Source organism: Trachurus trachurus (genome assembly GCF_905171665.1).
Source record: "Trachurus trachurus genome assembly, chromosome: 16".
Lineage (NCBI taxonomy): Eukaryota > Metazoa > Chordata > Actinopteri > Carangiformes > Carangidae > Trachurus > Trachurus trachurus.
The window spans coordinates 16,483,994-16,500,706 of record NC_139902.1 but is presented as its reverse complement, the minus strand read 5'-3'; the positions used below and the strand labels follow the sequence as shown (position 1 = coordinate 16,500,706).

The window sequence follows — 16,713 nt, the reverse complement described above, 5'->3', positions numbered from 1 at the left end:
GTAATACTGGTGGACTGGTTTGTGTCTTTAAAATCCAAAAGATTTCACATAAAATGCCAAAAAGTAGTGGATTGTCATTTTCAGTCCTTAGTAGTCTTTGGGGAACATGTCTGATTCTGACTGGAGAAACCAGGGAAATTGTGCTGCAGCATGAAATAGAAGTAATGAAAGTCTTTTTCCTCAGAGGCCAGAAAAAAAAGCACGAGCCAGCTTCTTAAGTGGAGCAGAGGATGAGAGATGAAGAATGCTACAGTGATGTTGCAGAGGAGGCGAAGGAAGTAGGAAGCAGAAGAAGAGGAAGAGGAGGAGGAGAAGAGAAAGTTAGAGGTTGATGGGCAGATGGACGACTAGGTGCGGTCTCCACGGCTCACACTCACACCTGTGTGGGGTTTCCGCAGAGTCGAGACGGCCCCTCAGCTGCGTTTGGAGTAGAAGTCGAGCAGGGGGCCGCGTGGTAGGCGGATGACAAACTGAGGGAGGGGGGGAGGGAGGGAGGAGGAGGAGGAGGAAGAGGAGGAGGGGGGAAGAGAGATGAGAGGGAGGAATTTTGAAATGTCTGCAAAATGACCAACAGTGAACTGAACTTGAATTGAAAAAAGAGCCAGAGCTGGGCGATATTAGATCTAACAACATAGCAGAAATGTTTATTTTAACAGGAAATGTGGTTTGACAGCAAGGTCTTCTGTCCAGAGCATGGAAATGTTACTGGCACATGCATTTTAACATGCATTTGTAAAGAAAAAGAAAAAGAAAAAATGTATTTCCATGTGCTACATTACACTTAACGTGACGTGACTGAAAAGACAGAAAGTCATCCACACTTGTAGTGATCAAAAGGCGAAACATTTTAGAGTTTTTACTGCAGTAGGATCAACTGAGTCAGTTTAGCCACAATGAGCACAGGCCTCTCAATTTAGGATGTGACACTGACACACATGCCTCGTGTGGCATTTTAAATACCATTAAACTGTGTTAGAGGTTCATAAGCCTGTAAAATCTATAAACCAACTGCAGCTTAGTTTAATTACCCTGACTACTTTAGTCCATTAGCTTTAGCCAGACCCCATTCAGCTGCTCCCTGCAATATTTACTTTAGTCAGTCTTAGTTTCACATTCACTCACTGAAAGTCAAGAAGGAATACAGACTGGCTGAGCAGTAAAAACTGTCTGAATGTCTACTCAACTGGTCAGACAATATTTGACCACTGCCATATTTTCATCTGCGTCTATCAAAGAGTTTGTACATTTGCTCTGGTCCCTTTCCTCACTGCAGGCTTTACGTTGTCAGTTTTGCTTTGCTTTAATTTCACTACAACTCTAATGCATCCTGACAATACGATGCACGTGGAGGGGGGGTTAATCTCCAAGTCTAAAAGTGGTTTATGTCCAAGCAGTGATGATACGATTGAACTGATGTCTTGCTGAAAGGCACAGTCATTTATTCATTTAAAAAAATAACAGCACAACTACAGAGGGGTTGTGATTCTGGTCCTCTTCAAAACTGTCATGTAATCATTTAAATGACAAGAGAACTATTGATGCCAGTAATAGTACAATTACATAATTTTCATACTGGATTTCTTATTACCATTTACTTAAGTAGAGTAGAGAAGTAAATGCTGATACAACTGTGAATGAGGCCTTGTCTCTTCACGGAAAAACAACCGAGGCAGTGAAAACAACAGGTGAAAGCAGCTTGAAAAGAAAAAAAGTGTGCAAAGTAAAGCATATTAAATGCAGAAAAAGAAAGGTCAATAATGAAAGAAGGACAGAGGAGGGGGTAAAGTAAATTCTGCTCAGCATCAGAACGTGCAAATATTCAACAGAGCGGTCCTCTCTGAGTCATGCAGTACATTTTCAAGGTCCTTTCTGTCAGTCATGCAACACAAACATGTCAGGGTTCAGAGTCCTTCACTTCAGGTCCCATGAACTAAAGTGAGTGTTGAGGAACGTGACCCCAAACCGCCACAGCCACATCAGCCTTTTAAGAAAGAGAACACAAGTACAGACCCTATTCAGACTGCATTCTCCATTCACATGCTTGTGTCACATACCACATGCTATTCTTGAATAGGTCTGTACATGCACACACACAATCCATTACACTCAAACTGTCCGAGAACCAAGAATGACAACTAGCAGAGCCTGATCCCCTCTGTGTCACTTTTATCTAAATATATCCACCATGTGTGTATAAAATATAATGCCGCAATTCAATGTTAAATATTACTCAAGCACAAAATGTTACCAAGAATACAGGTTCTTCTGTCCCATTATAAATCCATGCACACTGTTCACATTAGTGCAGTGATGTTTTCCAACCAAGCGCAATCATCTCTGAAGATGCAGAGCCATGGAAAACACATCCAGCCTTAACCAAGTCAGCTCAGGAACTGATAATCTGAACCGTGAAGTTTTATTGATTTGCACAATTTCATCTGATTCCTGAACTGACAGACTTCAGCTAAATCAAGTGTTTGGCAGCCGGTGGGTTTTGTGGAAGACTTACCCCATCTGCGCTGGGCAGAGGCTGACCGTTGATACCCAGGGTGCGGAATGGAGAGTGTGTGGACAGACGCTTGTCCCACTCGCTGGGCCTGGGCTCCGGGACGGCTTCCATGAAGTTCTTCTTCAGCTTACTGATGCTGGCGTGATGCCGGATCAGCTCTTCCTGAGGCTTATCAAAGTCCTGCAAAGAGGAGAGGGTGGCGGTCGTAGTGGTGGGGTGTAGGTAGGGGCCAGGAGAGGAAATTTGGTAGAGAGACAAATGGAGCGAGGAAACGACAAGAGGATGTAGTGAAGAGGAAAGATGAAGGATATGTTTGTAGGTGGGAGAGAGGGAGAGATTAACAAACAGAGGAGAATAAAGAGAAAAAGAGTCAGTTTATGTTGACTGCACAATTTCTGTTGACTTACTGCTGATTAAATAAATAAGCAGAAGCAAGGTTAATTAGTGATTCTAAAGAAACATAAATTAGAAGGACCAATTAATCTAGACAATCATATTAAGTGGATAATTGTTTGAATATCAGCAGCTCCTTTTCAAAATCTAAATTAAGTCTTTCAGCTGATTAAAGGAATGGATCAGAGGAGTCTGTGCTAGGATTTATCAAAGTTGATTATTCCTGAATGTTCTGGATGGGTAGAAGCTATTAACTACCCAACACAGCACAGTAAGGATCTATTTCATAGCATTAGGCTTGCAGTGAGACACGCTGTGAAAAACAGGTTGCAAATCAAAAGAGCAGGAGCGGTGATGGTAGCAGACACGGTAAAAGTTGTCAGAGATGAAGCCTTGGTATAAATGGAAACCTGTTCATTTCTCACAAATGAACAAAAGCAACGATAGCAGCACTGATTTAGCAACATTTAACATCAAGTTGATCTTTATGGATGACTGCTAGATATTAACAACCTTCTTACCAAATGCAATACAGACAGTTGTTCTAGTTCATGAACAGAAGTGTTTGTTAGCTCTTAACCTTGACTTACTGAGGCACTTAAGAGCAACTTAATGATAAGTGTTTCTCCAAGCACGACATATAATTATTCTGATGATCATTTCTGTGATCAAAACATTTCATTTGCGTAATTGCTGAAAAAGTGCATTGCATTGCTGGCAAGTTAGAAAGTGAAATGAAGGTAGAACAAAGCAGAAGCAGGACCAGGAGAATACTGATGATCTGGAAAAAATATATTAAATACAAATAGCACCCTGTAAATCCTGATCCAATACGTGTTTGTTGAAAGCTCAACAGCACTCTCCTGATAAGAGTTACATTAGAGTACAGTTACAGTGCCACACACGCACACACATTTACCATGTAATCTATAGAGACAATCATTAAACGCTGATGCAAAAAGTGTGAATCCTGCCACATGCAAGCGTGATATTAAACAGCAGCCAGTGTGCCAAAGAGCAAGAAAATACAGCCAGAGACTGGCTTCTCCAGAAGGGATACAAACCTCCAACATTAAAAGGCTATGTCTGATATAAATTGAGTCACCCTCAATTTTCTTAGCTCTTTTCTGTGAAAAATGAAAAGAACAAAAAAGTGTGGGTTTGTTTCAGTTTCCCTGTAAGCTGGCATCAAACTGCCACACCTCAGACATGCATACAATGAAGTTTACGTTTAAGTGTTAATACAACAGACATGAGGAGTTTGTGAGAAGTGCATGCAAAACAGTTTGGGAACGAGTGGCCATAGGGGCCAAATTGCAATGTACTACCAAAGCAAAGAACTTGAGGTTATAGAGGACTGAATAAAGATGAAACCTTTTATAATGAGCAAAGAAATAAAGAATGGTGGAGTGACAGAAATGTGATAAAGACCATTTATCATGCTCATTTTTAGTTAAGTGCATTTAATCTATAATCATGCATGTGTGCATTCCAGGGTTTACGACAACAACAAGCAATGAGAAGGAATGAATGCCTCCTTAACTTCCAAGCAGCTTACATGTGTAAAACATACTTTTAAACAAGCATGATCTCTACATATTAAAGTTACCCTTACTTCTTCTTTACATATTCTATCCATCTGTACATTATTCTACACCTTTAAATATATTGCATGTGAATCGAACCTGATGTAGTTTTCATCTAAGACCTAGCCGTATGGAAGCACAACATGAGAAGAGGGTGGGATTAGTCTTTTGGATGAGAAGCTTGATATTTTCAGAATGGAGGTGGAGAAATGGCTATGGAAACATATACGAGGCTCAGAATCTGACCTTTCGCATTCGCACCACCTCCGTGCTTGTCACCTCAGACTCGCGCTACCCCAGGGAGGAGAGAGGAACACATGTTAGCATCCTCTGCCTGTTGGCTGAAACACTCAAGAGCTCAGCTGTAAGTGGAAACATGTCTTGTCTTCGATGGGATGACATGCAAGAGGCCAGTGTCTGACACTAACCTGAATGTCCCCATTGATGGTGGATATCAGTAAGGAGTATATTTCTCCCTGGTCCCTCCACACTGCTGGCTACAGCAGCAAGAGAGACACAGTTCACACTCAGACACAGAGAACAATCTCTGCTTGCTACTTTAGCATTTAATTATTAAAGACCAACAGATTGTTATGATACAATAGCTTTTCTTAATAGCTCTTCTTAAAGTGGGAGGACACATCATAATAATTTGTTGAACTCTTACCGCCACCATGTGGTTGACATACATACAGTATGTATGCTAATTTTCCTTTCTTTTAGACTACTCTTGAAAAAAAATGTGTAAAAGAGTGTTTGCAGAAATCGTACCTTGACCTCAGAGGCAACCTCGATTTTTGAGGGCTCCACAGCTTCTACTGTGACCTCCAGTTTTCTTTCCTCCATGCGGGTGGTCTTGATTGGAGTGGAGGTCTGGGGTTGGTCGAAAGGGGCCATGGGGATTCCTGCCTCGGCCAGAGCAGCCTGGGAGAAGACCGGAGCACTGACGGGACGGGCGCCCCTCAGTGCGCTCACCACTGGACAAAACACAGAACAAACAGAAATGAATAAACTGGGCAAATGCATCACAAAGATCAAGGTTTTATGTACATTTGACATCATCATATCTCAGAATTCAATGCACATTTGAAAAACAGCAACAAAGCTTCAAATACAGATACACACTTGCAAAAATCCAACTCATACTTACACGTTCAAGCCTTTCAACTTTCAAGATATATGCACAGACTTCAGGGGTATACTGTACCTCTGTTGATTCCCTTTCATAAAGGATAAGCGTGAATTCAGGAGCTGACACAAGCGAGAAGCAAATATTCACCAAGTGAAATGAGAGCAAAAGCGCAGATTAGTTCTTGTTAAGATCCAATGATGGATTCAAGAGCAGATGATGTGAGGCTGCAAGGAGCTAAAAAGCTCGATGAGGTTGAACTGGTGAAATGCTGAGATTAAGAAGACCATATTTCTTCACTCTGCAACACATAGCGCTGTTAGAGTTCCTTGAATACCAGTAAATATGTAAACACACGGCAAACGTTAATAAGCGTTTCATGGAACGAAGGAAGCGTGCTGATGTGTGAGCTGCTGCAAACCAACAGGTCAAAATGGGTTAAATAAAAATACCTGACTCTTTGGGGCCAACATCTAGTAGAACAAACCAATCATCATTGACATGCGTTTGTGTGGCTGGACGTCTTTCTTGCAGGATCCGTTTCTCAAACAGTGGCCTTGTCTCAGACACAGCAACCCTTGTTTTGGCCACAGCCCTTGGGACTGTGACCTCTTGTCGGAGCTGCTCACGCAGAGGAACAGCAGCTATAGAAATATACAATTAGATATTGTTGTGGAAATGAAGTACAAATGATTTACTGCGCTGTACTGTAGTAAATTTACCGAAAGAATAACTGCATCATAAACATACCAAAATAGACATGTTTGTATATACAAAATAATTTTCATTATACATGACAGAGATGAAATTAGAGCAGGATTTTTTTAGCACAGCATATGGCAACATGAAGTACCTGATGGTACGACAACAGGCTTTTCTCGGACGATGTCGAACAGAACGAACCAGTCGTCTCCTCCTTCTCTCTCTGACGGAGGTGCTATTCGGATTTGTCTCATTTCAGAGAAACGTGTCTCGTCTTGCCTTCTGTCCACACCAATTATTGTCTTCTCCCATGTTCTAGTCTCTGTGGTTTTCACCTTAACCTCAGAGGTCTTCCTTGTATCCCGAACGATCTCAACAGTGGTAACTGGCACAAACAGACAGTGTCACTAGCAAATCCACCACACAAATGCTCAGCCCTAAAAGTCAATTAGAAAGCTGCTGAAATGTCATAAAATACAGTGTTTCAGCTTGACTGGGTGCAAAAATACATGAAGCAAGTACCTGATGGCAGAATGACTGCTTTGTCACGGACAGCATCAAATAGCACAAACCAGTCATCGTCTCTCTCTGGTAGTGGACGGGAAGGCTGCGGTCTAATCTGGTCAAAGGCAACCTGCTGCACCTTTTGCTCTGTGCTCGTCACTTTAATTTGAGGTTGAGCACTAGGATAAATTTGGCTGGGCACTGCCTGAGAGACTGAAAACACAGATAATTAAAAAAAACTTAACCTTCAGCCACACAGAAAGATTGTGATAGAAACTTAATATCTATACATCTTATATCCGTGTGAGGGGAAATCATGAAGTTCTCAAGTTTAAAACAGATTTCTTTAAACTGGAGAACATGGCAAGGCCATGGATGAAATTGTGTAGGTAAAGAAGCAATAGGAGGGGGTTGTTATGGGACTTGCACTACCAGGTGATTAGTTAGCCTCATTATTATTATTAGCGGCTCCTTTGGAGCAAGACGTGAACATGCTATAAAGTAATAGGTGTTTGAAGGCTGTGTGTACCTGGAGAAACACCTGGAGCAACATATGAAGTTTCTCTGGGAACAACATCCAGCAGCAGAAACCAGTCATCGTTTCTTTCTCTCACAGGCTGGGATACTTTCATCTCTGGAATAATTTGCACAGGAAGTTTTCTTTCCTCTTTCCGCACCGCAATCACTTCAACTACAACTTCCTTCTTGGACACCACAGCTATTGTTTCAGCCACAGCAGAAATGGTTTTTCCAGGGTAAGTCTGAACATACTCATCCATGGTAACTAATGACAAAGAGAACCAAGGAGAACGGTTAAGACACTTAAGCCAAAAAGGTGACAAATTGAGTATTTAAGTTTGTTTGGAGGGACTGGGGAAGAGCATAAAAGGAAGTTGGTTATACCTGGTGGCACATATGAAGGCTCTCTGATGGGAAGATCCAGCAGCACAAACCAGTCATCGTCTATTTCTCTCACAACTTGTGGCACTGCTGCCACTTGTTTTATTTCTGCATCTTTTACTACAGCAACCACTCTTTTTTCTCTCTGCTCCATGGTTGCTACTTGAATCACAGAGACCAATTCTCCTGGTGACACTTGAGCACGCTCCACAACTGCAACTATGACACAAGAGATAAAAAAAAAAACTCAGACAGTGCCCTCATATTTAAGAATAAAAGCCTCTGCAAAGCTCAAGATAATTGCTCGCTTTATAAGGCTGCAAGGCAGTGTTTTTTTTTTAGCAATACCTGGTGGCACATATGATGTCTCTTTTGGAACAGCATCCAGCAACACAAGCCAGTCATCATCTCTTTCTCTCACTGGCTGTGGTTGGATCTCTTGTGGAAGTCTTGGTGCCTCTTCTCTTATCTTTCTCTCTTCAACAACAACTATTTGTCTAATCTCCTGAACTGCTGGGCCTGCAGTCACAGAGACATAACCCTCTGCCTCCATCTGGTCTTGTCCCTTGGGGGTAACTGATATAAACACAGACAGTTTTAACACAAGTAGCAAGCAAAACACGAGGCATTATGTAAAGCACAGTGGTATTTTAGCAGTACCTGGTGGTACATATGATGTCTCTCTGGGAACAGCATCCCACAACACAAACCAGTCATCATCTCTTTCCCTCACTGGCTGTGGTGGGATCTTTTCTGGACGTCTTGGCACTTCCTGTATTATCTGTGTCTCTTCAACAGTGACGTCTCTGATCTCAACTGTTGTAGTTTCAACGACAGAGACATACTTTTCTGCCTCCATCTGGACTTGTTCCTTCACGACAACTGATAAGCAGAGACAGTTTTAAGTAAAAAGCACAAGACAAAGCATAATGTTGTGCTCAAAGGGATGTTTAGCAGTACCTGGTGGTACATATGATGTCTCTCTGGGAACAGCATCCCACAACACAAACCAGTCATCGTCTCTGACTCTCACTGGCTGTGGTGGGATCTCTTGTGGACGTCTTGGCGCTTCCTGTATTATCTGTGTCTCTTCAACAGTGACTTCTCTGACCTCAACTGTTGCAGCCTCAACAACAGAGACATACTTTTCTGTCTCAATCTGGACTTGTTCCTTCAAGACAACTGATAAGAACAGACACAGTTTTAAGTAAAAAGCACAATACAAAGCATAATGTTAAGCGCAGGCAGGGGGATGTTTAGCAGTACCTGGTGGTACATATGATGTCTCTCTGGGAACAGCATCCCACAACACAAACCAGTCATCATCTATTTCCCTCACTGGCTGTGGTGGGATCTCCTCTGGACGTCTTGGCACTTCCTGTATTATCTGTGTCTCTTCAACAGTGACTTCCCTGATCTCAACTGCTGTAGCTTCAACAACAGAGACATACTTTTCTGCCTCAATCTGGACTTGTTCCTTCAAGACAACTGATAAGAACAGACTCAGTAAGTTAAAAAAAAAAGCACAATACAAAGCATAATGTTAGGCGCAGGGGGATGTTTAGCAGTACCTGGTGGTACATATGATGTTTCTCTGGGAACAGCATCCCACAACACAAACCAGTCATCATCTCTGACTCTCACTGGCTGTGGTGGGATCTCTTGTGGACGTCTTGGTGTCTCCTCTATTATCTTTCTTTCTTCAACAACTATTTCTTTAATCTCCTGAACCTCTGGGGCTTCAATCACAGAGACAAAACTTTCAGCCTCCACCTGGTCCTGTTCCTTCAAGGCAACTGATACAAACAGAAACTGTATTAACACAAGCAATAAGCACAATAGAAAGCATAGTTTAAGGCGCAAGGGGATTTTGGCAGTACCTGGTGGTACATATGATATCTTTCTGGGGACACGATCCAGCAACACAAACCAGTCATCATCTCTGTCTGTGATGGTCTGTGGTGGTGGAATCTCCGGTGTACGCCATGTGTCCTCTTCCATTACTTCACTCTCCTTTGTTATAATCTCTGTTTTCTCTTCAACTGTTGTAATCTCAGTCTTTGCAGTGACATACTCGCCTTTATCCACTTGAGTGTATTCCACAGTAGTAACTAATGATGACAGTAAAGAAGTAGAGCCTTTCAATGTGGGAGCAAACATGCAGTGATACAAGTCTTCTGATTATATCGACTATACTGCCTATACCACGTTATACGTATAAGACTGCACATCCAGTCGAAATCTTAAAATATCTCACTGTAGATATCAGAAAAAAGAAATATTGAGTTGGTTAATATGTTAGAATGGTTTGTTGTTTGAAAAACATTCCCTGTCCTTAAGACTTAAGTCAATAAGAGCCGGGGCCACTTCTGAGCCTTTGATATACATAACATCCAGAATCAACCAAATGTTTCATATCTGCTACTTTCACTATGTTAGATCTGCCTGAATGCAACCCAAAATTAAACCAAGCACAAACAGCACTTTCATAAATGTCACATTTTATCTAAAAGAAAAGAAAGGAGAAGAATGATCACAGTGAGAAAGGAAGCTGCTAGTTGCATTCTCCTTTAACTTCCGATTTCTATTCTATCTGAAGTGGGCTTTGTGGACAAAAGCTGTAGTAGAATATTAGAGATTAGTGGTGGTTAACAGTCGTTTTGCTCAACAATATACTGTACCTGGTGGTATAAAAACAGCTTTGTATGGAGGCCGTATGTCTGTATCTTCCACCCGAGGCTGATCCCCTGCCTGAAGCTCCAAGGTGACGTCTCTCAGAGTTTTCTCCACCAATACGTCAGTTTTACGCCACATGTCTTGTTTTTCTAACCTATCCTGTATTTCAACAGTCTGTTCCTTTATGTCGTCTGCATCACCCAATATTTCCCCCCTCTCGTCTACAATAGTTACTCTCTTTTTAGTCCTACGCTCCACCCTCTGAACTTCAACTCCGTAAGTGGTGCCAACCGCTTCTGAAGAGCCAAGCTTCTCCTCCACCTCACTCTGCCATTCCCTCTCCATCTGACGTAGCCTCACTCTCAAACTATCATCGAGCACACTCTCATCTGTAACTTCAATTTCACTCTGCTGCTTCACCTCAACCTCCTCCTCCTCCTCTGGCAACAAATCTTTTAAAAACACCTGTTTTATTTGCTCTTCCAGTTCGTCCGCTTCCTCTTCTTTTTTTGTCTCTATTATCCTCACAGATTTCTTTACCACTGATACTGTTCTACCTTCCACTTGCATTTGTTTTTTCCTCTCCCATTCCTGCTCTGTTTCTTCTCTTAACCTTTCTATCTCCTCCTTCCCTAATTCTTCCTCTATCACTTCTTGAATTTTCTCTGCCATCTCATCCACTTCTTGAAGCCTTCCCTCCAAATCCCTCACTTCCCTCAGCCTCCTTTCCAAATCATCCACCTCTGTCAGCTTGTCTACCAAGGTAACTGATTCCTGAAGCCTGTCAATGACCTCTTCCCTGGTCAAGTCCTGATCTTCTTTCTCCAGGACATGGAGCTGAGCTGGGAGAGAGACTGTGAGGAGCATGGATGAACCATGAAACAAATCAAAATTTGGTGAAAAAATGCAAGTTGTTACCATAATTGTTTGTCACACTTCCACACAAAGAAACTCACATGTTTTTTCAACACTCTCAAATGAAGACAGGGTGAAGAGTTGGTCAAAGTAGAGATACCAATCATCTTGCCGTGTCAGCACAGGTTGCAATAGCCTGTCCATTGAGCTCTTTTTTGTCAAGCTGATCTTAGCTGACAAAAATTAGAAAAGCAATATTCAGCACTTTCACACCAAATGGGAAGAAAAACAATCAAATCTCAAACTGCAAATAGCTGAAAATAAAAAGGCAAAACAGTGCAACATGTGTGGTCTATATGAAGATAATGCAGCGTGAGCATACATATAGTGGCAGATGCGTGACGATACCTGGTTGTTTCTCAAAATCAAAAGGTGGGATAAAGGGCAAAGGAGGATCACGATATAGCAGGGAAGACCACTCGTCTTCTTTTCCCCACTGCTGCTGCTCATCAGATGCCAGCTGCTGCCATGGCTGACCGACTGACCGGGTGATGGTCTGAGAGCCACTCTGCCCAGTCACAGTCTCCTGCCAGGTTACTGTGACCGTCTGAACAGACTGCCCCTCCTCCCATGACTGAGTGAAAGTCTGTTCAAACTCCCCTCTGGCTGTGAAGAGATGACGAGGTGATAACAGTTATGTAATGTTTTGCTAGAGAGACGACGGCCGCTGTGATCGCTTCACAGTGCTTCAAGCGTGTTTTTTCGACTGAGGTTAGTACAAAGCTGAACGATGCCTCTCATTCTTCCAGACGGATAAAAAAAAAGGGCAAAACTGGACATAAACAGCTCTAGCTTCATCCTATTTTAATGACGGTCACTGGAGTAGTAATGAGTTGAGCCAGTCGGTCATGATGTTGAACATGAAGATGCAAGCTAGAAGCAAATGCAAGTAGTTGTTGTGCAACACACATCAAGCAGCGACTTCTGAAAATGCAGAAAAAAAGAGGAACAGTAGCTTCAAGACAGGAAGTGCCGTGTGCAGTTAAGCATGTGAGGAAACTCATTATTTTCTCTGTAAGAGTTCACAGTGACGATGGGGACGATGCCAGGGAAAGTACGAGCTGGATGTCAGATCAGGTCACCCTCCTGACAACTTAACCAACTGTGCCAAAGCTGAAGGGCAATGTCTTCAAAGGTTTACGGGCATGAAAGCAAATGATCGAGACGGGACTGGGATGTTAATTGATGGGATAAGGATGTTTGTGAGCAAGAATGAAATAAATGCTGCAAATATGCCAAAAAAAAAGCGTCGGCGCACTTCCACACTGTTCCGGGTACCTGGGAATTGAGACGGAGGCTGAGGTTTGTCAGATCCCAGCATCACTGACCAATCATCAACCTCAGACCTGGTTGATGCTGAGAGCAGTTGCAGAAACTGGAGAGTGTCATCTCCAGCTGCGTGAGTGAAACAAGTTGGGGAAAAGCGTTCATTTCGAGATGCATATGCTACATGGCGAGACCAACAGTAGTTCACACACTTCACACTCATACCTCCATCAAAGTTGCGGGAGAGCCTCTTGCTTGCAGAGCGAGCGAAGCGGGGGGCTGGGCGATCAATCATGGAGCTCGCCTGGCGGGTCTGGGCCTGAGTACGTCCACTGTACCGAAACTTTGACCCCAAGGCGAGGAAGCGACGTGATGACGGAGGTTCAATCGTTGAAACCCTGAAGGACACACACAGTAATTTAATTTTAATCCACCCAGCATTTAATCAATTAGACAATTTCATCAAAATGACAGACCCACACGCATGGGGTTTAAATATAGAACTATATTAATACCACATCACAGGATTTTGCATTCCCTACAAATTGACATCGTTGTGTAATAGTAACAAGGTTAGCAACAAGTTTGACCTTGATCTTATCAATACAAAATATTGAATGTTTCTTCTGAGCTCAGCTCAGGAGTATGAGTGTGTAGCTTTTTCTCAGTGGTTACAGTGCCATGGAGTCAGTGTAGGGATTAAGCTCCAGGCCTCTTAGCCAATTATCTAGGGGATAGGCATAACCTGAGAGTGACCCCTGTTGCTGGGCAGGGAAGTGTCATTCAGAATAAGGCAAGAATGACTTGGGCCCAATCCCACTTCTCTTCCCTTAACACTAGCACTCGGTTTCAAGTGGCCACCAAAGGGAGATTACCCTTGACGATGAAGTGAGAAGTAGAGACCGTACACTATGCAATGGGACACACGCACACACTTATCAATGATTAAAGATTTGATTTGAAGTTATTTTATAATAGCACACCGGGGGTTCCGACGCACCCCTAGGTCCAACGTCTATAGTGGCGATAATGCGCCGGAAAAGCTGGTGCCACCCGCAATAACGGAACCAGTTCACAAAGCATTGAGGGTGATTTCATCTTGCACTACGTTCGAAGTCTGCCTCTGACCTCCCTCCGATTTAAGGGGTAGTTTTAAGGGTTGAAAAGCACTCCCCCTCACTCTTAAAAGAATTGGGACACACTACCCCTACACGAGAACGCGCAAAACCGAGTGCTAGGGTCAAAATCGAGTGGAAGTGGGGGATGGGGGACAGGGCCTTGCTCTTACCTGAAGAAGGTATGATGTTCAACACAGACTTTCCACAGCTTCTTTGAGGCTTTGTAGTTGGGCAGTTTGAAGCCAATTGTGCTTTCATACTGCTCTTGCTGTAGATGAAGAAACAATTATAAAGTCAGAGTGGAATATAATGACCTTATGCTGAAGGCTAACATGAGATATCGATCAGAGCTTGCTTGAATGAACAAACTGTAAATCCTGTCAATTTTGTTCATTTAGGATAGAGAATAGGTCTTAAAGATAGCTCCAGCAAAACCAATGCATTTGTAAATCCAACTGTATATTCATAGGTAATAAAAGAGACAAATCACTCCAGGACTGCAGAGTAAATGTTTGCGATTTACCTCTGATGGCCGGATCTTGATAAAGAAGCTGCTGCGTTTGTAAGAGATCTTAAGCACTTTGGGCCAAGGGAAACGGTTGATCCTCAACTTGTCCTTGTAAACCATAAGACCACTGGAGCAAACCCCCAGTGTGATGTCAACACCATCCAGATCCTGCAAACACAAATATAGATGCAACATTGTATCACTACAGATCATATCCATTAGCCCGTACTTACAGCAAACGGTCACTGGGGGGCAGACTGTGTTATCCTACGAGGCCAGGGAGTTTGAGGTCATGGAGTTTGAAATGTTATTAATCCCAAATTTTCCTGAGAGGGGTGGGGGGTTGGGGGGCTGACATCAATTTTGTAATTAAAACTGGGATGCATCTGATGTAATGCATGCATGCTGCTGCAAAATATTGACATGCAATTTAAAAATGAACGGCACAGTCTGTACACATCTGAACTGATGACTTTCATAGAAACCTGCATCACCAATTAAACCCACAAAAATATTCATAATATGTATTAAAAAAAACGCCAAACCTTGGCTTGATGAAGGTCAACTCCATACATGGCAAGTTTCTTGGCATTTTCCAGAAACAACATGTCTGCTTGGGCAGGACTCATTGACCTGGAAGCACAGATGAGTGAGAGAGTCTTTTAAAGGACATAGTTTACTGTCAGTATTTGAATAAATTGTTGGAAAAATGCTGAGGATGCACCGCACAGTTTCTTTCTGTGTACTTGTGCTTACTTAGAACTTAAACATAGTTATGGGTTAACTACACATTTCAATTGCTATGTTGCTCCAATCAATGCCCATCCTTTTGTGATTACCGGTATGAACGATGCAACTCGATCACTTTGTCCTCCAGCTCTTTGGTTTGTCCTGGTGCCAGGTTCAGATCCTTAACATAATCTGTTCCATGTACTTCTGGGTCATACTCCCCAAGCTCTGACTGGGCTGCGTAGGAGCCCAGCAGGGATAGTGTGACAAAGGAACAGGGAAGAACTCCACGCATGATGTCCTGCCTCAGCTGGACACACAGATAGTACCTGGAGAAGGTGTGACAGAAAGAAATAGGACAACTTAATAATACAGCACTTTGTTCTGAGACATTGCAACATTTCACTGTAGTGCATATGCATATCACTGTATAAACTCTCTTGAGATCGAGTTAGAAGACCAAGACAGCTCTCATGTATGCTTGTTAAAAAAGACAGTTAACATTAACTTATCATAAAGAGAGGGAGCAAAGGAAAACGGCTATCGGGGTGTCTGACATATCGTCATCACTGGGAGGTTGCCAAGAAATAGTCACAACACATCGCTGCTCACAAATCCAGACATATAACATCTTACTGAGCTGTAGAAGCCAAGGTTAGGGGTTCTACTTGCCAGTCATTATTATGCTAAACTAATTTAACAAACTCTTGGCTAAAGCTTTACATTTATTATTGAGCAAACATGAAAATGGTATCACTCTTCTAACTCCACAACAAGTAAAGGAATCAACAGATTTTCCAAAACACTCACCTGGTGAGATCTTCAGTGAGCTGGGCTGGATCAGGGGGGTAGAACTTCACGTTGAATGTAAACTCATAGACGGCACCTGAAACCTGTTTCCGGATCTCTTTAGTGGGTTCCAACCATGTCTGTGGAAAATGAAGGAAACATATTACAAACTACTCGCAAACCAAATAAAAGTGTCAAATATGTAGTTTTGTGCTTTACACAAAGCTACAGGAGGATAAAAACAGCCCACCTTGTTGGTTGGGGTTTCCCAGTTAGCGAGGCCAAAGTAATCTTTCTCCACCAGGTTGACATGGTCCAACACCTTTGTCAAAAGCTCCTGACCTTTAGCGTGTTTCTGAATAATAACAAGGGACACAAGCAGAGAGTGAGACAGTGGCTGAGACATCTTATTTAGTCTTCACAACAATTTCATGTTTAACTGGAGAGGTAGCCACAAGTTTGTCCCTTACATCAAGCTCACACTCGAACTGAGTGTCATCCAGCAAGGTAATTTTGCATTGCATGGTTTTCTGACGTTTGGAGCCTTTAGCCTCCTCTGTCTTCTTCTCTGTCTTCTTTTCTTTTGAAGGCTTCTCCTTCTTCACCTCCTCCTTTGCCTTCTCCTCTCCTTTGACTTCTTTCTCCTGTTCTGCTGGTTCTTGCTCCTTTTTCTCAGTGTCTTCCTTTTTCTCCTCTTCCACCACTTCAGGCTCCTTCTTTATTGCAGCTTCTTCCTTGTGTTCCTCTGGAGCTGGCTGTGGAGTCAACACAAGACATTTGCAAAGTATGTCAAATGTAGACCAAAAGAACAAAAGAGGACACAGTGTATTTTTTTTCAGTGAGTAATCACAGCAGCACAAAGTAGAACAAAAACATATCTTTAATAAACAACACATAATACTGCTGTTGATACAAGCTCCAGTTCAGAACAGCATGTTGGCTTATGACCAAGCTTTCAGCTCGACCCAGCATCATTACTTTTCGCTGAG

At 42.6% G+C, this 16,713-nt stretch overlaps 1 protein-coding gene across 14 annotated transcripts in view; it reads right to left on the bottom strand.

Moving 5' to 3' along the window:
• Positions 1-16,713, bottom strand: part of LOC310999352 (uncharacterized protein) — a 33,021-nt gene that overhangs the window by 4,655 nt on the left and 11,653 nt on the right. For 5 of the 14 annotated variants that reach the window (XM_083989728.1, XM_083989723.1, XM_083989722.1 and 2 more), the window contains 28 exons: positions 16,195-16,479; positions 15,975-16,079; positions 15,746-15,864; positions 15,046-15,264; positions 14,752-14,839; positions 14,222-14,374; positions 13,869-13,966; positions 12,806-12,978; positions 12,593-12,709; positions 11,663-11,920; positions 11,356-11,487; positions 10,405-11,253; positions 9,604-9,834; positions 9,295-9,519; positions 8,990-9,211; positions 8,684-8,905; positions 8,384-8,605; positions 8,072-8,299; positions 7,727-7,942; positions 7,353-7,607; positions 6,842-7,036; positions 6,471-6,704; positions 6,070-6,261; positions 5,260-5,465; positions 4,917-4,985; positions 4,735-4,779; positions 3,967-4,029; positions 2,510-2,689 (listed from right to left, as the gene is read on the bottom strand). In XM_083989728.1, the coding sequence (XP_083845854.1) occupies positions 2,510-2,689; positions 3,967-4,029; positions 4,735-4,779; positions 4,917-4,985; positions 5,260-5,465; positions 6,070-6,261; positions 6,471-6,704; positions 6,842-7,036; positions 7,353-7,607; positions 7,727-7,942; positions 8,072-8,299; positions 8,384-8,605; positions 8,684-8,905; positions 8,990-9,211; positions 9,295-9,519; positions 9,604-9,834; positions 10,405-11,253; positions 11,356-11,487; positions 11,663-11,920; positions 12,593-12,709; positions 12,806-12,978; positions 13,869-13,966; positions 14,222-14,374; positions 14,752-14,839; positions 15,046-15,264; positions 15,746-15,864; positions 15,975-16,079; positions 16,195-16,248 (5,370 nt within the window). In that variant the 5' untranslated portion in view covers positions 16,249-16,479. The other 9 variants (XR_014596041.1, XM_083989729.1, XM_083989718.1 and 6 more) reach the window with 9 other exon arrangements.